Below are 22,836 nucleotides of genomic sequence, written 5' to 3' on the forward strand. Positions count from 1 at the left end.
CCTATGGCTCTCAGGGTAGGAGGGGTAGGTTGTTGTTGTGTGGTTCCCATAAAGATTCATTCTTCATCTGAAGAGAAATAAAGGAGAAAATGTCAGTCAGAAAGTCAATTCCAGAAGATGTGGAAAAGCTTATGGGGAGGAGGAGGCTGGATGGCAGATTTGGAAGATTTGCTTGCGCCTTTCCAAACAGCCGGTGAATATTGTGTGGCATTCGCTTGAGTACATCCTGTCATAGTATCAGATGTGCTTTGACTTATGAAGTGTCTTCTTTCAGTGGATTGGGGTCTGTCTTTCTCTCTCTTTTTGTCCTGCTGCATCTCTTCCTCTTCTCTCCACCTCCCTCTGCGGTGAAAGGCCAAGCAGGGAAAAATGAAACCAAATAGAGGAGAAAAATAGGATGTAGATTTTTGTCTTTTTCTCTCAGATCCTGACAGCTTTTGAAGGTTATTTATTTTCACGCATCATCCCGTCCCTCCACCCACAGCAGACTGGCTATGTCTGCCATGTTCTCAACTGAATCTCCTAGTACCATACTAAGTGCTGAAATGTGAATGTCATTGTGTGTATATTACAGACCCATGCTCCAACTGGCCTGTACCTGATGACCAAGAGCCTAGAGGACGCCCCCAACAGCCCAGATGTGCTGGAGATCGAGTTCAAAAAAGGTGTGTTTCCGTCCGTCTGTCTACATGTAGTGGGACTTTTTAGTCCTGTAGTTCAGCCGGGGTTTATGATTCCAAGTCCAGTCCTGACCTGTGTTAGTTTGTTCGTCTTGTCCACCAATGGCTTGGCCATACCCACAGCCCCAGGGCTGCTGTAGACCCCGTGCTACCCTGCCTTTCCCTGGCTGTGTTTATCACTCTGACCACCCAGACCTAGGACAGCCCAGTCCCACAACCTGGAGCAGTCTAAACTAAAGCAGCCTGCCTGGGGGCATGGAGGGGCCGGAAGCGTTAAGCCAGCTAATACAATTGACTGAGGGAGGCCCAGGAAAGTGACACATTAGCCCAGTTGCCGAAAAGAGACACACATCCCAGCCTGGGGCCAGAAGCAGAAATCCCTCTAATCTAGATCCTGGTCACAAGTGTCCGTGTGTATAGATGGGGGGGCTACAGGCCACTGAGGCCTGCTGGGGCTTCAAAAGACATGGCAGGACATTAGCCTCTGATCATGGTGATGACCAGTGACAGTTTTATGACATTGCTACTACACTGAAGCAGTTCAGAGAGGAATTGAAGAGAAAGGAGGTTTCATCTGTGATTTACGTTGGTATCTGTCTGCTGATTTATGCAACTTTGAAGGTTTGTAGGGTTTATTTGAGATTTATGTCTGAAGTGAAATTGGAGGGAGAGGAGCAATGATAAAGTTCATAGAGAACTGTTAAATCTTCGTTTGAAGGAAGGTTTAAACAATAATAAAAAAAATGGTAATAGGAATCTGAAACGGTGACGTCATCGTATAACCTGGTTTCACCTCGGCCCTTTGCTCATTTGCAATCAGTTTTCATAGTTTTTTTTTCTCTCCCCTTATTGAGTGACGATGACAAAAGCTGTTTTAGTGGCTCACACAAAGGCTTCAGCTTACTCCTCCTCCTCAAGCACAAGATCAGCGCAAGAATGTTTCCATCTTTTCATCTCCCACCAGCCCTTTTTTCACCGGGCTTTCTCACTGATTAAAAAGATAAACTAAACTTTCTTTCATCAGCAGCAGTTTTCCCCTTCTTTCTGTCCTTTTTTTTTTTATCCCTCTTCCTTTCATTGAAAGAGGGGGGAAAGGAAAAAGAGAGAGGAAAAATTTAAAGCAGTAATTTTTCCTACAACTGTGTCTGCTGTCCCATTGTTTGCACTGTTCACTTCAGCGCTGAAGAAAAGGGCAGGCAGGGAAAAGAAAGGCCCAGTGAATGATAGACACGGCGAGATGGAGGAGAGGAGGACGAGAGGCCGGGCCCGGCTCCCGCATTCACACCCTCACTTAATTTATTTGAACTTTTAATCTAATTATTAACTATTTGGGGGATCAGGGGGCTTTGTCGGAGCGCTATCCGTGTGCCCTCTCCGGCTCTGGGAGTTTTCCTCGGGGGCCGAAGTGACAAAGCCCTTGTCTAAAAATATTTTGTCAAGTCCTTTACGTGTCATTCGAACAGGGCTTACATTTGGGCCCATTGAAATGCAACCAGGAGTGCTGCTTTTTTACCGGGACTTGATTGGCAACTGCAAGCATGCTAAATGCTAATGAGCGCTGGATGGATAGGGGAGTGACTATCTGCAGATGTATTTTTCTTCTATCCTATCCTTCGTGTGTCTTCAAAAGCTCTTTTAGCCCCCCACCTCCCCCTCCCCGCCCATGTCCCAGTCTATTGCACCTCCTCCACCTTTGACCTCTGCGTTGCTCATTTTAACCTATGAATACTATGAATAAGCAAGTAAATGACAGTGGCCAAAATACATTGGCCAGTTTATTAGGTACACCACCCCTTTCATGAAGATGGTTCGCTCCTACAGACAGTAAGTCACATGGCCATGGCTTGCTATATAAAGCAGGCAGACGGGCACCGAGGCATTCGGTTACTGTTCGATTTAAACGTTATTATGGGCAAAACAGGTGACTTAAGCGACTTTGAGCATGTTATGATTGTCGGTGCGGCGGTTCCAGTATCTCAGAAACCGTCGGCAATCTTGGGCTTTTCACGCACGACAGTGTCTAGGGTTTACCGAGAATGGTGCGACAGACAAAAAACATTCAGTCAGCAGTCCTGTGGGCGAAAACAGCTCGTTGATGAGAGGATGAATGAGAAGGTCAAGAATCGTGCAAGCTAAGAGGCGAATAACGGCGCAGTACAACAGTGATGTGCAGAACATCTCGGAACGCATCTCGTCGGTCCTTGTCACGGATGGATTATTACAGCAGACGACCACACCGGGTTCCACTCCTATCAGCTAAAAACAACAGGAAGCGGCTCCAGTGGGCACCGGATCATCAACACTGGACAGCTGAGGAGTGGAAAAACATTGCCTGTTCCGACAAATCCCGGTCCCTGTTGCGTCATGCTGATGATGGCAGAGTCATGGTTTGGCGTAAAAGCAGTATGAGTCCATGGCCCCATCCTGCCTGATGTCAACGGTACAGGCTGGTGGTGTAATGGTGAGAAGAATGTTTTCCTGGAACACGTTAGCTCCCTTGATACCTGTAGAAAAGGCCCATGGAGTTGGTGGAATACTCCTTTAATTCATTGCCATTGACTCGGCTGGGCCAGGGGTGCTTTAATTAGGTCAGGTGGAAATGTCCTACAGATCTCAACTCCATAAAAGGAGGAAATTGCCATCGCCTGATCTCGCTGCTTTCTCTTCCCTAACTCCATCTGATCCAGAAGTTCTGTGCGTCCATGAATCCACGTAAGTCCACCGACTCTTACCTTTCATCTGAATGATCTGTGGCGATCGGGAGAGTGGGCCATTCAGTTACTGTTTATAGTTATCACCGCGGAGCGTGGCTTGGAGCGCACGCTTCAAACATATTGTGTAATGTGAATTGTCAATGATCACGGCCCTACGGATCCTCATAGGCCAATTATGCAATCGATATGGTTCATGTGTATTGAAATTAATTATATGTACACATGAAGACAATTGAAAGAGTGAAATGAGAAACGTCATTGTTTGCTAACTGATTGACTTTGATCATGGGGAATATAGATTGTATAACCATTCACTGTTTGTATTCTTTCATGATTTATGATAAATAGTTATGAGCCTCAATGACTCACGGATGATTACTATTGACTTCTTAATGAACTGGACTGTTGAATTCCTTAACTTGTGTTAATAATGACTGATATGATTTGATCTTTGATTATGAATTTGATTGTATACATGTTATTTGTTTCCTTTGTGATGCAGCACAGACTACTCAGTAAATATACCACTTTATGGTTAAAGGAATTCCTGCCTCAGTCTCATCCATTCCGCTGTCACCTGACACGTGACCACCTGTTCACCTTCACTGTCAGTCATCCTACCTGTCCAGCAACCCACACAGATTCCACTAATCTTTCAATACCAATTGAGCAACATTTCCACAGAGAATCCCGACGAATTCGGGCAGTTCTGGAGGCAAGGGGGGGGGTCCGACCCAGTACTAGATGGGTGTACCTAATAAACTGAATTTAGTGTGTCTTTGTAGGGAAAGTTGGGGATGGAGATTGATTGGGGAGCACCTAGGCGTGTGTGTGTGTGCGTATTAGGAATGGTCAATGCGTTCCTAATAATGTGCACACACACATTCACTCATACCGCAGTGCGAGGCTATTGGTAGAAAAGGTATGGGTGACTCAAAGCCCGGGTGTGTAATTAACTTAGGAAAGGCCTGTCTGGGATTTCACAGCCTTCAAATGAGCAGGGCTTTTGAATATATTAGTACTTCTCACCACATCCCATTGAAGTATTCTACCATTAACACCCGTTACCCTCCCTCCACATTCCCCCACATCCAAATCTCCCTCTCCACTCCCTCACTCTTTTCATGGTCTCTCCCATCTCCCTTGTGAACTGTGTTCAGTACCTGGGAATCAGTCTCTTCACTTTGCTTGTTTTTAGTGAACATTAAACGAATAGGTGGAAATGTAGTAACAATTTTGGCCATACATATTGATTCTGTCAGATTCATAAATACAGCTTCTGCCCAAATCCAAAATTTGCTGTATGTGACGAGATCAGATTTGATACTGTAAGAGAACAATACTGTTAACCTGAATGACCTACTGTAGCACAGTATTATGATGATGCAGTATCTCTCCAGGCTGTTGCGTAACTGTCTGACTGTTCCATTCCAACCCACACAGGTGTGCCCATCAAGGTGACCCACGTCAAGGAGGGGAAGTCCAAGGACACACCGCTGGACATCTTCTCTTACCTCAATGAGATTGGGTGAGTCGGACTTTCTCTTACCTCGATGAGATGGGGTGAGTCGGACTTTCTCTTACCTCAATGAGATGGGGTGAGTCTGACTTTCTCTTACCTCGATGAGATGGGGTGAGTCGGACTTTCTCTTACCTCGATGAGATGGGGTGAGTCGGACTTTCTCTTACCTCGATGAGATGGGGTGAGTCGGACTTTCTCTTACCTCGATGAGATGGGGTGAGTCGGACTTTCTCTTACCTCGATGAGATGGGGTGAGTCGGACTTTCTCTTACCTCGATGAGATGGGGTGAGTCTGACTTTCTCTTACCTCGATGAGATGGGGTGAGTCTGACTTTCTCTTACCTCGATGAGATGGGGTGAGTCGGACTTTCTCTTACCTCGATGAGATGGGGTGAGTCTGACTTTCTCTTACCTCGATGAGATGGGGTGAGTCTGACTTTCTCTTACCTCAATGAGATGGGGTGAGTCGGACTTTCTCTTACCTCAATGAGATGGGGTGAGTCGGACTTTCTCTTACCTCAATGAGATGGGGTGAGTCTGACTTTCTCTTACCTCAATGAGATGGGGTGAGTCTGACTTTCTCTTACCTCAATGAGATGGGGTGAGTCGGACTTTCTCTTACCTCAATGAGATGGGGTGAGTCTGACTTTCTCTTACCTCGATGAGATGGGGTGAGTCTGACTTTCTCTTACCTCGATGAGATGGGGTGAGTCGGACTTTCTCTTACCTCGATGAGATGGGGTGAGTCGGACTTTCTCTTACCTCGATGAGATGGGGTGAGTCGGACTTTCTCTTACCTCGATGAGATGGGGTGAGTCGGACTTTCTCTTACCTCGATGAGATGGGGTGAGTCGGACTTTCTCTTACCTCGATGAGATGGGGTGAGTCGGACTTTCTCATACCTCGATGAGATGGGTTGAGTCGGACTTTCTCTTACCTCGATGAGATGGGGTGAGTCGGACTTTCTCTTACCTCGATGAGATGGGGTGAGTCGGACTTTCTCTTACCTCGATGAGATGGGGTGAGTCGGACTTTCTCTTACCTCGATGGGGTGAGTCGGACTTTCTCTTACCTCGATGGGGTGAGTCGGACTTTCTCTTACCTCGATGGGGTGAGTCGGACTTTCTCTTACCTCGATGGGGTGAGTCGGACTTTCTCTTACCTCGATGAGATGGGATGAGTCGGACTTTCTCTTACCTCGATGAGATGGGTTGAGTCTGACTTTCTCATACCTCGATGAGATGGGTTGAGTCGGACTTTCTCTTACCTCTATGAGATGGGTTGAGTCTGACTTTCTCTTACCTCAATGAGATGGGTTGAGTCTGACTTTCTCTTACCTCTATGAGATGGGGTGAGTCGGACTTTCTCTTACCTCTATGAGATGGGGTGAGTCGGACTTTCTCTTACCTCGATGGGGTGAGTCGGACTTTCTCTTACCTCGATGAGATGGGGTGAGTCGGACTTTCTCTTACCTCTCGATGAGATGGGGTGAGTCGGACAATCAGTAGGGAGAGCCAAACTGCGAATGAGAATCCTTTATTGACTGCATGGAATCACCATTAGAGGGCAGTGTGTAAACTTGCTGCAGTGTTTTCAGCAAAGTGTGGGTGTTTTCAGGCGAGAATACAGAAATATTGACTACTGTTCTTGGTGAGTAAGAATTCTATTGTGGTTTCCATTGTGGTTTCAGAGGGAGGCATGGAGTTGGGAGGATCGACATCGTGGAGAATCGCTTCATCGGCATGAAGTCCAGAGGTAAGGCAGTGACGAAGTGTAATGAGAGAGCCTATATGTATAAAGAGAAGAGATCCTGAGAGAATACAGGTGAAATTAATTGAGAGGAAAAACATGTATACTGTATCAATAGCTTTGGTTAAAATGCACTTCCCTTTTATAGAAATGTTAGATTTATAGATAAGCTAGCACAAAGATATACAGTACCTACTCCGCCGTAAGTGCCAACACTTCCATGTCCTATCCATTTGTAAAGCTTCCTGTCACATCTCTAGTGCTTTCAGGCAATTGCAGTCATTTTATGTCAGTGCTAAAAGGGAACACTTGCTATTCCACTTGCATAAAAGTGTTGTGGAGGAAAAGCAAGACCATGAACAAACACAGCATTATGTGCCTCTCTTTCCTTTCAGAGGAAATGTTTTTCTCTGGTTCACCTGTAAACTGAGGGTCTGATGTGACCCACATTCACTTTCACATGCAGAAAGCCTTCGCATTTCTCTTTTTGCAGCCTCCCACACACAGACACACGCTGTTGTTCACACACACTCCATCTCGGCAGTCGGCCACTCCTCCGCATGACTTCGAATTGCCCTCTCCGTCAACAGAGCTTCTCAGAAACCTCCTTATTTCTGCATGCTTAAGGGCCGTGAGGGGCCAAGATGTTTGTGGCACCGTGTCCCATGTCAGACAGCACGTCACTGACTCCCTCCGTGGCCCCTGTCTCCTGCCACACTGCATTTCTACTCCTCACAATAACCTGACCAGCAAATTGACTCGCCAACACACTCCGCCTCTGGCGTAGTGGCAGGTAGAAATTGAAAAATGGGAAGCCCACTTTTCTCCCTCTTGGCTGCACAAAAGATCAAAGCTCATCTTTTCTACAGAAATGGGAAAGGAGGAGTGTGAGGTTTGACTGCAGTGAATAACTAGTAAAGATTGTGTGTTGACGGCAGGGGGAGAAGGGGGGGGTTTGCACAAAAGATGCCAAGGAGGATTGACTAGTTGACAGACTGAATGTGTCATTTATTTGTATGTCTTGGGGGGTCAAGAAGGCGGGGCATGGAAATGGTTGTCAAGAATGTTGTCAGTTCTCGACAAAACATTCACTGGTGTATGTAAGTGGTGTACACCTGTCAACCCTTGTCTGAGCTCTGAACTCTCCACTGTGACGAACCATGTTGTGCTGAGGATCTGTAGAGAACGTTATGGTGATGATTAACTGGTTTGATTGATATATTATTGAAAGAAATTTGATTTGTTTTTGGGGGCATTTTTTTTTTTTTTTTTTTCAGACATTTTAGAATATCAGACAAATTTGTACTTTTTTGTGTTTCAGGAATTTAGGCCTAGTTGAATTCAAGAACTACAATTCTGAAGTGTGTGTGTGTTTTTGATTCTTGATCAGAGGAACATCAGGAAAGCAGGAAGCAGGCTTAATGTGTGTATTTGTGCCTGCATCCGTGGGCTGTACGCCCAAAGGGGAGCACAGGCTCAGCCCAGGTGGGGTTAATGCTTAGTCTTAACCCCTCTACCCCCTCTAGCAGAATTGGCCTACATACAGAGAAACTGTTTAAAAGATTAATACCTGGAAATCACTGGTGTTTTTGTCCTCCTAAGCTTAACTAAGCCACAGTTGGTTTAGCTAAGGTAAGGGAGACGTTTTATTGTTCATTTGTCTTTCTAATCTCTCTTTGGGGTGCTTAAGGTAAATTGGGTTAAAGGGCAGTTTGAACTGTTTTATCAGATAGTGACAGTTGAATTGCCCCCGTTTTGCCCTCTGTTGCCTTGTTTGAGTGGCTCAAATTGCCACTTTTTGAGGTTTAGATGATTAGCAATTTTGCTAAATCCTGTTTTGGGCAGCCAGTGCTTTGTAAGTGCTTCTCAATTTTCAGATGATGTTTTGGTCCCCCCCTCACCTTCAAGTAGGCTCCATCGAAGACAAGAATTGTATCGGTGCCCCTTCTAACAGTGAATTGAGGTCCCAACACAAGGCGCCCATCCGTAGAGTTTAATCCCAAAGACTGAATGGAAAGGATAGGAATATCCTGTTAATGCTGCCCACACGCAACCATAGTCAATTAAACAGAGATGTCCCAGTGGTTTAGCGTATTAGAATGGCATTATTTGAATAGAGAAACGCGATCTCTCCTCTGGTCTCTTTCGGCCTTTTCTTTTCGACCTCATAAGACAGACAGCTGAGTGACAGCTTCATTTCTCCTGTCATCCCCCCCCCTCTGTCTTCTCCCTCAACAGTGCAGTGGGGGTAAATTGCAGGGTCGGGAGAGCCTGGGGCCTAGCTCAGGGCTGGCGGGGGCCTCCTACCCTGTCATTTGCCCGCGACAGGCTCATTCTGACTGGGTTGATATACTGTGGTGCTGGCCTGTCCGTCAGCCAAGGTTTTGGAGGAGGAGGGTGAAGATGGCTGGTGCCTAATAGAGCTGTCTCAGTTGAGTTGGTCCTGGAAGGAAGTACAATGAGGTTGTCATGGACACAGGACCACCAGAGACCTCTTCTGATAAATTATATTGGTTGCATACACATATTTAGCAGATGTTATTGTGGCTGTAGCTAAATGCTTGTGTTCCTAGCTCCAACAGTGCAGTATAATCTAACAATTCACAACCATACACACATCTAAAAGTAAGAATGGAATATTTTGTTTGGGGGGCAACTTCAGACTATTTTGAAATGCAATGCAACCTATGTGCTTAATTTGTCTCTCCACCTTTCGTTCTGCACCTAGTTGTGTGTTTCTGTGCTCCCCCAGGTATCTATGAGACCCCAGGAGGCACCATCCTGTACCACGCTCACCTGGACATAGAGGCCTTCACCATGGACCGAGAGGTCAGGAGGATCAAACAGGGCCTGGGGGTCAAGTTCACCGAGATGCTCTACAACGGTACGTTTGGTGTATTACGCAAAAAAAACACACATTTAAAACAGTGCTCATACAGCATTCAGAAACGGTGCATTCATGGTTATGTTCTCTCCTAGAACACACACTAAATGGTTAGCCAAAAACTATTCAGCCTCCTGATAATATATTTGATTTATATCATGTTCACTTGCTTTCAAAGCACTTTACATTGATGATAAAATTATGCAAAATACTTTACACTGACCTGGGTGATAAATTGTGCATGGCACACGGCAGCCATTTTGTGCCAGAACACCTCACACAGTGGCAATCACGGTGATTGACAGGTGAGGAGTGACTATGTTACTTCTGCCTCTCATAGAGGTAATGTGTGACTGAATGACTGGGGCCTAAACCTCCTGTCCGCCTGGCTCAGGTGTCCTAATCCCCCCCGGCCGGCCTTCCTTCATCCCCTATAATAGGATCACAGCCGTTAGAAAACTGATTACTGAGCCACTGCAATTTAAATCCTCATGAGAGGAGGGAGATGGCCAGGCAGGCAGAGAGACCAGGGAGAGCGAGCGAGACACCAAGGTACAGGCGCTAGCTAGCTCCTTCTAGGAGGGGGGCAGAGATTAAACTCATTATGGTCTTAAAGCGTGAAATACCACTGTCTCTGCCTGGCCCACTGCATGGGCTGAAGCCACAGGGGATTCCCTGAACAGAACACAGTATGGAGAGAGAGAGCGAGAGAGAAAAAGAGGACAGCTGTGCCTTGATCCATCCACTCAGCCCTGGCCTGACTGTGTGATACTCACACCAGTGCAGATTCAGTGGAAAGGGACTGGGTGAGAGGATTGTTCTTGGGATTGGGAGGTGGAAGGGCATGGAAGAGGGAGAGAGTCACCCCATGGAGATGGGCGTCATTTTTCTCTACCCCCCACCCCCCCTCCCCAGTCCAGCTGTCCCTCAGACCGACAGAGCAGGTCACCTGGGTGAGGCAGGAGAGGGGGGGTCTGAGCCTCACCTGGAGCGATGGGACGAGCGCTCGCATGAGGAGTGGGATGGGAGGAGAATGTGGGGGGGGTCATATGTGCACAATTGAATCACACTTCTAATGGATGATTTCCATTATAGTAGCATGTATACATCCAGTTCCTTGTCCCCAGGTTTCTGGTATAGTCCGGAGTGTGAGTTTGTGCGCCACTGCATAGACAAGTCCCAGGAGAGCGTGGAGGGCAAGGTGCAGCTGTCTGTCGTCAAAGGCCAAGTCTACATCCTGGGCCGCGAGTCGCCCAAATCCCTCTACAACGAGGAACTGGTCAGGTAAGGACCTCTAGCATTGTGTGCATGTGACTAATCTCTGGGTACAGTATAATCAGTTCACTGCATATATGCAGTATCGCCATTGTTTGCTCAGGTTACTTCATTCTCCACTGACCCCACACCAACAATAAATGGACACTGGCTCCAAAGACATCAGAGTGCGGAGCAGGGGTGTCAAGCTCAATTCCTGGAGGGCTTTCTCCCCATTGGTCTCTTCGCTGTGGAACAGTGAGTCCATTCAGACACCTAAGCCCCCAATGCCCCCTGGGCTGGCTCAGTGCTGACCAAAGCAAAGCCTCCATATGCCCCCTTCCATCTACCCTCCATCGCTAATGGCATTTCCAGCCAAAGGAGAGGAGAGTGCTGCTTTTAGGGCCAAAGCACAGGTTTCATGCTAGTTAAGCAGGGGGAGCTGAGAGCTCAACCTCGCTCTCTTTCACACACACTCCCGTTGGTGACTGAGTGTTGGGTTGCACTGGAGGAGAAGATCTTAGGGGCACTATTCTGAGGTAACAGATGTGCTGAGTGTCCTGTGAAGGATCCCATTGTGGTGCGAAGTCCACTTATACCACCTGAAGTACAGCCCCACACACACACACACACCATTTCACCCTCCAAACCCATGCTTAACTGTAAGACCCTGGTGGACAGCTAGCTGCGTCTCCTCAGTAAACAGTGTCATTAACACAGTGGTATAGCATCACACACACGCTGCATTGATCTGGGACAAATGTCAAAAGGTTTCCTGCTAGGTGTTTGGCAGTCAATTAGACCACATGGTTTTTCCTATGTATTCACCTTCTGGAAACCTGCTTCCACAGCCATTCAACACCTCATAGACCGCACTCATAAGATGGTAGGTAGGGAGCCTTGTTTTGAGAGTTGATGGTGGTCTTGCCTTTCTTTCTCTCCACAGAGTCTTTTTTTTTCTTTTCTTTTTTTTCTGACATTCTTTGATTTCCTCCAGCACGGTGTGTCTGAAGAATGAGTGCATGTCTTAGATTAGCAGCTGGGTCTCCGTGGAGGAGGAGCTGAGGGTGTTAGCGCTGCAGGTAAAAACGACTGTAATTAGGCCCTATTCCCACTACGAGATATGAAGGCGAGTATGAGGGGATGGGGTGGCGAAAAGATAATTCTACTTTTCAATTCACATTACATCCTTGTCTAACCTTTTGTTGTGGCTGGCAATGCGTCCATTCTTGGTCCGCAGCTCAAATTGACCGTAAATATCACAGTAGCAAGTAAACACAAAATATTCAGCAATAACCACGTTTCTATCCAGCCTTTTTATGCGAATAAAGTACATGTCAGATAAATCACAACGGGCCTGATGGAAACAGACAATCTGTCGGTAAACTTTCCAAATGTCGACGAAACAAAACACGCTTAGCAAGGTGGGCTATTTTTGTCGGTAAAGTTAATTGTGAGAAATGGAGGTGGAAACGCTTTTATACTCAAATATTTATATTATAACCATCATATGGAAGTAAACTTGGAGTCATGCGATGGCTCGTTGTGTCTTCCACGTATACAGTTTGAGGCTACAGATGAAATAAGTTATGATGAACTTCACAGTGTGGTGAAAGTTCACAGTGATGAGCTTGATGCAACTTTCCAATAAATATCGAGGGTCTTATTCTGGTGACATGATGATCGATGTTTATTTGTCAAATGGCAACCAAGCAATCTCGCTGTCCATAATATTCTCATCATGTAGGCTATACCTGCACTGTATCTGGAGCTGGTGGCTAGAGCACAAGTGCCCATACCAGAATGGACACAGTCACTATAAAACATACATTTTGTTTGTGACAAGACCGTCAGCAGAGTTGAAAATGCGATGGAAACCCATTTAACTTGTACTTTTTAATTGGTTACATGGGAATTTAACCAAGTTATTTTTATGTGCACTACGTCATCACGCACAGCCTTTTATCCACAACAAGTCCATTTGACGGAAACACGTTTCTGGTGAGGAAATGCACATATTGTGTTTATGCTGATTTTAGAATGTTCTCATGGAAATCTGTTGCCAATTGGATGGAAACCTAGCTTTTATTGACTAATACAACAAGCATATTACACTCCTGGGTAATACAACAAGCATATTACACTCCTGGGTAATACAACAAGCATATTACACTCCTGGGTAATACAACAAGCATATTACACTCCTGGGTAATACAACAAGCATATTACACTCCTGGGTAATACAACAAGCATATTACACTCCTGGGTAATACAACAAGCATATTACACTCCTGTAGTAATACAACAAGCATATTACACTCCTGTAGTAATACAACAAGCATATTACACTCCTGTAGTAATACAACAAGCATATTACACTCCTGTAGTAATACAACAAGCATATTACACTCCTGGGTAATACAACAAGCATATTACACTCCTGGGTAATACAACAAGCATATTACACTCCTGGGTAATACAACAAGCATATTACACTCCTGGGTAATACAATAATTCATAAGCATTTATGTGCATTGTGCAGACAATGAAAGGTTTATTTTCTTGTCTGTTTGCTACACTCATTACATTTTGATTTATATCATGCCTTCATCAAGTAACGTTAGCCTATCAAAAAGGAACGATTAACCTTCTCATGTGAATATAAAAGTACACTAGGCCTACCTTAAAACAAACCAGGCTTATTTTTTTTCAATATCATGTGAATCGATTAAATGTGGTAAAAGCTCATTGCTACTGAAAACATGGGCATAGGTGAATTGACCTAGATGAGCTGTATTGTATGGAAGCCCATACCTGCCACCAACAAAATGTAATGAAATAAAATGGCTGGATTGGTCAACGTGTGCAATTAGTCTGTGCTTCAGTCTGATCAACTGTGGGCTACTGATGACAACCACAGCTGCAGGTAGCCTAGAGAATCGTATGCTCTCTGATCCCATGTGGGCCAGGGGAAATGTAACGGTGTGTTTTTATAGCCTAAAGTAGGCCCGTTTATTTGTGTTTGAGAAAATGTGATCAAATTTGGTTTCTAGTCACACTTCGGGTGGCTGCGCTAACTAAGTCTTTTTAGTGGAATGAATCAACACAATAGTGATGACCTGCTGTTTGAGTGTGTCTTTTTAGGTCTACATGATGCAACCCTGCATACAGCGAGCTCAGACGAGTATGTTTCTGTAAATGGTTTAAACGTTTTAATCCTCCCTAGGGCCAGGAGTCTTTCCAGGAGTTTTATTTTAAACCACATGACCAGATTAGAAAAACTCTGGTCCCATCATAGCCCATATAAAACCGTTTTTTTACAGCTGATTTATTGCTATGTCATACGCCACAACTTGGGTCCGAAGTTGGTTAGGTTAGCCTACTACCAGGTCAGGGGAAACTCTGGGCCCCAGGAGAACAACCCCCCCCCCTCCCCACCAGCACCACTCTGGGACCTGTGGTGTCACCTCTGAAACCACCACACAATGTTACACATGAAACAACACATTCTATGTGTAGGATGTACCTTTGCCATGTTTTTGGTAGCGGGATGGTCTTTCATGTTATACATGTCTCAGTGCAGCCGGCAGCTACAATTTCCAAATTAAACGGGTTGTTACTGCAATTTCAGGTAAAAACGCAATATAAGGAAAATGTCTATACATTTCAGCTGTTTCAAAAAATATTCCTCTGCTATTACCTTTTATACTGTAGGAATGTTGGCTCAGGGAGACAATTGTTTCCACTGCCCTGCTTCAACTGTGTCGCGTACTACCTTCGTAGGGTAGCGAGGCTCTAACAGAGGAGCATACTCTCCCCTCTCTCTCTCCGACACACACACACACACACACACACACACACACACACACACACACACACACACACACACCTTTACAAATACACACACCTTACAAAACCACACACCTTTACAAATACACACACCAAGGAGGAGAAGGGAACGAGCCACAAGAGGCCTATATAATAGATGTTCACTAAGCACAATTTTTACATCACGGGCGTTGCTTACAAAAAGGATGTCACAGACAAAAAAAACATCCGGTTATGAGAAACTCATTTCCTCTGCTTAGGAGTTTGTACAAAACTGGATTATCTACAAATGATTTGGGTGTTTGTGCTTTTTCTCAAAGTGTGGTTGTTTTTTCCCCCCCTCTGAAATCGCAAACATAAATAGCAAATGCGTTCAGAGAGAAATCTATTGACATTTTTTTTTTTTTGAATGATGCAATAATCCGTGGTTAATGTTATTCACTATCCTACCTCTCCTGTGGGCTAGACGGGTGTTGGAATAACTTCCGTTTAGAATGTGACTGCAAAAGCCCTTCCCCAACCACGTAGGCCGACACAATAACGTGATACACCCCTGTTTTTTTTGTCCCAGTATGGATGTGCAGGGAGACTATGACCCATGTGATGCCTCTGGATTCATCAAGATCAACGCTGTCAGGTTTGTGTCCTTCATAAGCAAACTCAATTGTCCCAAAAAGTTATAGTTTCACGAAGGGTTCTTGAGCGTCAACCATATTTATTTTTTTACATACACTTTTTTGATTTAGATAAATGCACTAACTAACTCTGTTCTCTCACTGCAGACTAAGGGAGCACCACCGTTTGCAGGGGGAACATCGCTCCAAGCACTAAGGGCTAGATGCTTGGATTGTCTTTCTCTCCCCTGTGTCTTAAGCAGCTTTACACTTCCTACTGTTTACTCTCACCCCTCTTGCCTTACCGGAGTAGTTTTCTAGTTGCATATTTCAAATGAGGTGTTTGTAACTGTATGTTGTAATAAAATGTCTTTGAATCATTGAAGTGTATTGCTGTCACACAACATTTTGTGCTTAAGAGGGTAAATGAAAATTCTTACATTGATTTAGTATATCTGATAGGTGTCCTTTTGGTACAGAACAGTCGTATCTGGGCACTGTTCCGTCAAGAGGTTAAGGGTATCGGGGGAAGCTGTATCATGTAAACAGTATATGTAGATCAGTAGATGACGCTGTTGCCTAGTGGGAGGTTGGTTGGTTGCACTGGTGTGCTTGGGCCTTGTTGCTAGGCTAGCTGTCATCTACCGTAGTGGAAGTGATGAGGCTATTTCTGGTATGTGACGGCGCGACTGGAGTGAAAGGACAGGCCAATTGGGGGTTGACGCATATCAGGCTCAGCATGTGTGCTCTGCTCTGTTCATCCCAACTGCATATGGACGGACAGCTAGCAAGAGATGAACTTATGACACGTATATGCATTGCAGTTAAATGATACCTTCGCTTTGAGTCTCCATTGGCATGGATGTGTGTGTCTCAATGCAGAATCGATGTTTTAAAATATATATATATATATTTTTAAAAGTTAGTGCCCTATAGTCTTGTTATTTTTCATTCTTCCTCTCACACTATATGATCCACACCCTCTCCAGATCTTGGTGTCCCACACTGTTGAAGGGGCGATAGGCTGGATGAGGGGCCGCCCTGAGCCTGAGGTGGACCCAGGCAGGAGCCCTCCTGCTGGGCTTAATGGCCGGTGGGGGATCCCCAGGTCCTTTCAGTCCCACCAGAACCCCTCAACCCTGCTCAATTACACCGCAGGCGTCTCAGTCTGCCTGGTCAATTACCAGCTAGCCCTGGCATTTAGTAACGCGTGCATACATTCAGCTGGTCGCCTGTAATCACTGGCCTTTTTTTGGGGGGGGGGGGAATTGCTTGTGCAGAAAATGAGGGTTTCAGATTAGCCAGTGAAGCTGAAGGAGAAAGGAGGGTAGGGTAGTACGACTGTCACTCTCAATCTGTGGTCTGTGGTGGGAGCTCAGTATAGCTCTGTGTAGGGGGAAGATAGTTATGACCTTTCACCTTTGTGTCTTACCCCAGGTCATTAGCCATATAAATGAAGCAGACTGACATGTGAACACTGCTAGGTGTGTGAGAGAGAGTGATGGAGAGCTGTGGTCTGTGGCAGCAGTCAAGGTGCCGCAGTTCAGAGCATTAACCACTAGCCTATCCAAGGATTGGATGACATCATGAGAACGGCCTGGGCAGTGTATACCGTGTGTGTGTTGCCTGTGTCTCGTGTTTCAGCGCCAGCCAGCCTCCTGCTCTGCCTGCCCGCCTGTGGCTTCACGGCAACCTGCGTCTCTGTCAGGTATGAAAGCGAGGACACCTGACCAAGGGAATTAATCATCCTTGACCCTGAGTCAATTACCCCTCATTACCCACTCTGTGTCAGCCTCTCCAAGGAGACGCGCCACAATGGGATGACATGAAAGTCAACGGCGTCCCTGAATGGAGCCCTAATGGATGCTCTTCTGTCTGTCTCCGTAGGAGCAGACCTTCACTCTCTGTCACTCTCTCACTGCACACAAAGGACACCATTGTTCCCAGGTTACTGTGGCCTCTTGAGACGGATCCTCTAGTATTTTGTGACAGAGGGTGCACGGGTGCAGGTGATTTGTCTCTGCTGCAGTGAAAAATATGAACGACTTGGACTGTCGTCCAATTTGTAACTGCGATATCTCAAATTGTGAATTCAGTTCAAATTATACATATTTTTTCTTTCTCTCGGGAATTCATCTGTACCTGCTCTACAGTGTATAACTGAACGAGAAACGATCTCTTCAATCAAGTCAACCTCAAAAGTTTTCTGTAAACTGAAGTTAATGGCAAACAATGTAACAGTAAAGGAGGGAGAGCTGGGGGTCTATTAAGCACAGAAGATGAGTCTATTCTCTAACAGAACGTCTTGGGTCATTTAATCCCTGCCTACCTGTCTGGAGGAGTCAGGGGTCCCAGGTTCACTGACCTCTGCTCTAAATGGCAGCCAGCACAAAAGAAGCTGGAACAATAACAGTCCACAGGAGGTCAATTACCTGCAATTAGAATGCAAGGCAGGTCCCATCATTATGGTGAACCTGTAACCTAAGACGACAGCCCCATACGCTTTCTCTATTATGTCTGTAGTGCACTTCACCCTGGGACTGGGAGTGTAGACCCTGCGTCCACGGTTCCCAGCTAGACACCTGGAAGAGTGGCAGTAACGCATGAGCGCAGTCCTTCCCTGTGTTCACTCCGTCTGTACTGTCTCCTGACAGATGGAAACATTAAGAGGCCGGGTCTCACATGAGCTTTGGTTCTGGGGGCAGAGTAGATTGGCACTGAGGAAGGATCTGGATGGGTGAAATGAAGTTCACAGTATGTACCTTATTGCATTCAACGCCCCTGGGTGTACAGATCAGTGCAAATGAAGATGTGTGGGGAGGCAGACACTTTTGACTGTCGAAATGCACCCAAATAATATGCATGTAATCCTCAACGTTATGAGACCAATGTGTGACATTATCTGCATAGCATGTCGAGCAAATTAGTCCATCAATATTTTATAATATGAAACCAATTCCACCTGGTTGGGATGGAGTGTAATGCTGCTTGGTCCAGCACCAGAGGGGTTAACAACGTTCCCCAGAGGTTTTCCCAGAAAGCTAATGGGCCAGGAAAAGACAATGAGGTCATCTTCTCACTGCAGAGTGAGTCGGGGAGATTTACGACAGGCCGAGACACACCACAGATTGGTTCGGACTTACTATATACTGTTCTAGTGTGTTAAGTGGAACCGCTGGGATTAATGGATGTAGGCATTAGGTGACTTAATCCCACTGTGATGAGATGTGAGGATGGTATAAGGAGGTTTCACAGACGGTGACATGTGACACCGAAGATTCCTTGCCAAGTCCACCACCGTGTCTGACATATGAGTTGCAGTATGTTTAATGTGAAGCAAACCCATGCTGTGAAAGTGTATCAGAGAAACATAACAGCCTCTCCTTTTGCAGTACTTATTCTACAGTACTTGAGTGTAGGACAACCTAGCTATCTAATATGCATGGATCCTGTGTTCACGGCAGTTGGGACAGACTTCGTTCTGGTGTCAAAGGACACTGGTATGTTACTTCCTCTCCCCAAAATCTATAAACGGATGGAGGACCATTATGGTCAAAGCCTCGTCTTTGTTTGGACACAGCCAGTAATGAAATATTGATGGAAAATTATAAATATTTTGCCTCCTGCTTATAATGTTACCCATCTGAGAGGGTTAATGAGTGTTTGGGATACCCTGTCTCCTGTTACAGCAACTAGACTTCTAGGGTCTGTCCCCCTGGGGCCATGGCTAATCGATAGCCTTTTACAATGCCAGATTAACTTTTTCTTGGTCTACGAGGTCTTTGTGGCCAGGCTGAATCTTGTTCACCAAAATAGAAGATTTAAATATGTTGGAAGGTTTGGTTGATTTACAATGTGGTCACTGCACAGAAATTGTTGTATTTCATCATCTGCAAAATATTGTCCAACACACTTTTTTACTTTTCATATTCTCAATATTATTTTAACAGTTATGTTAGGGGCGGCAGGTAGCCTTGTGGTTAGAGCGTTGGGCCAGTAACTGAAAGGTTGCTAGATTGAATCCCCGAGCTGACAAGGTAAAAATCTGTCAATCTGCCCCTGAACAAGGCAGTTAACCCACTGTTCATAGGCCATCATTGTAAATAAGAATGTGTTCTTAACTGACTTGCCTAGTTAAATTAAGGTTAAATAAATTAATGTTACCTGCTGTCTACTCCACCCCATTCATACCTCTCTTCCTCTTTGTCACAACAGTGTTCGTGTAGGGATAGATGTGAATGATGGTTTGCCCTGTGCGCCATTCAGACCAATACAAATCCATAGATGCCAAATCCATGGGGTTTAAAGCTTCTCTAAGAGGGGCTTTCCTCCCCCAGCCAGTTCCATAGAGGGAGTGGGCAGCCAGGAAGTCTTCACAGATCTCACCAGGGAGAATCAGCCAGGATCAGAGGGATCTGGTCTCTATCCCATAACCAGCTGCCCTGTGGTCTCGGACCAGCTCCAAAATCCAACTCCCCAGGGCAGCAGTAATGTAGTATGTTTATCTCAAATCAATAGATTTATCTCCCTGGCAGTGACTACGCTCTCTGGCTCCCTCCCTGGAGTCTGCTGGTTTGTTAGCAGGCCCACTCATTATGTCCTTCGATTTGTTTCTGGGAGAGGTGGTGAATGGATGAGTGGCGTATCAGGTTCAAGGTGGTGATCCTGCTTGAGTGTATCCCTAGGAAGGTGATTTTAATGTTTAATGGCCCTGTTTACACTGAGTATACAAAACATTGCTCTTTCCATGAGACTGACCAGGGGAAAGCTATGATCCCTTATTGATGTCACTTGTTAAATCCACTTCAATCAGCGTAGATGAAGTGGAGGAGGCAGGTTAAAGGAGGCTGCTTAAGCCTTGAGACAAATGAGAAATGGATTGGGCATGTGTCCTTCAGAGGGTGAATGGGCAAGAGAAAATATAAGTGCCTTTGAACGGGGTAGCAGTGATGTCTGGTGAGGACCAATAAATTGGCAGTAGGTGCCGGACGCCCCGGTTTGTGTGAAGAAATGCTACGCTGCTGTGGTTTTCATGCTCAACAGTTATTCGCATGTATCAAGAATGGTCCATCACCCAACAGACATCCGGCCAACTTGACACAACTGGCGGGAAGCATTGGAGTCAACATGAGCCAGCATCCATTCGACACCTTGTAGAGTCCATCCCCCGACGACTTGAGGCTGTTCTGAGGGCAATAGGGGGTGGAACTCGATATGTGGAAGATGTTCAGAAAGTTTGATCAGTGTGCAGAATATGTGCATGTGGTGTAATGGCTGATTGTCAGTGGTCGGTTGGAGTGTCTTGTTAGCATCTTTGCACATTCTGAAATCTTCATCAGAGCCACTTTTTTCATAATGACCACTTTACACTACTGCTCTAATCAGGGAAATACACCGGTGCAATAGTATATATAATATAATATACATGGATCACTTTCACCACTCGAGGGCTAGAAAAAGCACCTCATATTCTGATTGATTCCATTTGTGCTTCAACAGAGATTGTAATGAGACAGATTTCAATTGTGGATCCATGTCTTTCTCACACAGAGAGAGAATAATCAGCCGGTACAACTTGCATTTTATGAATACTTCCTTGACGTTATTTTCATTTTCGTTGTTGTGGAAACAGACATACATATTAACCAAGGTTGTGAACTGTGAGCCTGATTAACCAGGGTTGTAAAACTGTGAGCCTGATTAACCAGGGTTGTAAACTGTGAGTCCGAAGGGAAACGTCTGTTGCTTTTAAAGAATAAAGACTATTTTGTTTACTATTCCTGCTGATGTGTGTGTTGATTTCTGTCTGGGTGGCTTTGAATGGCTGGAAGTACTGTGGGCTCCTGTCATTGAAAGGATACACTCTACACTCTAGACTCTGACTTATGCGGTGATGACAGGTGAAGCTTTAGCTGCTGGAAAAACAGCAGCCAAACACTCTCTTTGTCAGTTCACGGCGAAAAGAGCTCACACACAAGCCCATTTAGCTATTATTTCCTCTCAGTCGCAGATAGACACACAATAAAGTGAACATTTTCAGAGGAAAGAGCTGGGGAAAGAAGAGGAGAGTAGGACAGGTGGGGCAGGAGGGCAGGAAAAATTGGTGAAGGGAAAGAGGTGGGGTTGATTGGTGGCAGGGCGGGGTCATGCTGTCCCAGAGGAGAGAGAGAAATAGTGGAAAACATCCGTAATTTTCACCGCAGGATCCAATGTAATTGAGTCATTTCAAATACAGATACAGAGCTGAATCAAAGCAAAGTGGCTGCGGGTTGGGGGCTGAGGAAGCTGAAAAGACAAGGGGGGAAATAAGGAGGTAAACATGTACATTTCCCGTCATTGGAGAAGGACAGTCTGTTTTCAAATGTTAATATGTCAAAAAGAAATTGGGGAATTGCAGGATTTGTCCTGTCAGGGATTTTATTTTAAGGTACTCTTTCTCCAGCCGTCATACAGTTTCATTTAATTTCAGTTTTTTTTTCTTCACTTTTGCATCAGTGATACTTACTGATCAGATTCCTTTTTCTCCTACCTGATCTCCTTTTTAATTTCCTATTGTCTGTAGTCTTACAATTACGGTACACTAGTAGTGAAAATGATCTTTTTTACTGCCTTTTGAAGGGGGGGATGTTTCCTCTCTCCATAGACAATGATTTGTATTTGAAGGAAAACTGAAAGCTGGACAGAGAGAGATACATAAGAGGGTTCTCAATGAAACAATTTCCCTGTATGTATCCTGCCTTCAGAATTCCACATATAATCGCAGTATCTCTCAGCATGTAAGGCAATTACAGTTTTATATGGCCCCTTCTTCTGCGGGAGAGGGTGAAATATTCAGCGGCAACTGGGATAAGTATGCAAGTGTTTGTGTTTAACCTTTCTATTTCCCAATAATCCCCCGAGGAGGTACTGTTCATAATCCTGCATTTTCTGAGATGTTTCAAAATGGTGTTAAATTAGCTTCTTATTTTTTAGCTTCTATCCATGTTTATTTTTACAAAGTAATTACTGAACAAGCCCAACATCTGGATATTTCATGGTTCTGGGGTAGCTCAATTAAAGCATTTAAACTCAGTAAAAAAAAAAGAAAACGTCTCTTTTTCAGGACACTGTCTTTCAAAGATAATTCGTAAAAATCCAAATAACTTCACAGATCTTCATTGTAAAGGGTTGACTCTGAAAAACACCAAAAGAAAGATGCCCAGGGTCCCTGCTCATCCGTGTGAACGTGCCTTAGGCATGCTGCAAGGATGCATGAGGACTGCAGATGTGGCCAGGGCAATAAATTGCAATGTCCGTACAGTGAGACGCCAAAGACAGCGCTACAGGGAGACAGGGTGGAGAGCTGATCGTCCTCGCAGTGGCAGACCACATATAACAACACCTGCACAGGATCGGTACATCCAAACATCACACCAGCAGGACAGGTACAGGATGGCAATGCACAATCCCTCCATCAGTGCTCAGACTCTCAGCCTATTGCGGACAGAGGCTGGACTGAGAGCTTGTAGGCCTGTGGTAAGGCAGGTCCTCACCAGACATCACCGGCAACAACGTCGCCTATGGGTACAAACCCACCATCGCTGAACCAGAC

General features: G+C 45.3%; 1 protein-coding gene across 1 annotated transcript in view; it reads left to right on the forward strand.

Moving 5' to 3' along the window:
- Positions 1-15,630, forward strand: part of ass1 (argininosuccinate synthase 1) — a 33,523-nt gene extending 17,893 nt beyond the window's left edge. The window contains exons 9-15 of the mRNA XM_035772319.2: positions 575-665; positions 4,838-4,922; positions 6,607-6,671; positions 9,418-9,549; positions 10,677-10,833; positions 15,203-15,268; positions 15,414-15,630. Of these exons, the coding sequence (XP_035628212.1) occupies positions 575-665; positions 4,838-4,922; positions 6,607-6,671; positions 9,418-9,549; positions 10,677-10,833; positions 15,203-15,268; positions 15,414-15,462 (645 nt within the window). The 3' untranslated portion in view covers positions 15,463-15,630. The remainder of the gene's footprint in view (positions 1-574; positions 666-4,837; positions 4,923-6,606; positions 6,672-9,417; positions 9,550-10,676; positions 10,834-15,202; positions 15,269-15,413) is intronic.
- Positions 15,631-22,836: the final 7,206 nt, after the last annotated feature.

Source organism: Oncorhynchus keta, chromosome 6, assembly GCF_023373465.1.
Source record: "Oncorhynchus keta strain PuntledgeMale-10-30-2019 chromosome 6, Oket_V2, whole genome shotgun sequence".
NCBI lineage: Eukaryota > Metazoa > Chordata > Actinopteri > Salmoniformes > Salmonidae > Oncorhynchus > Oncorhynchus keta.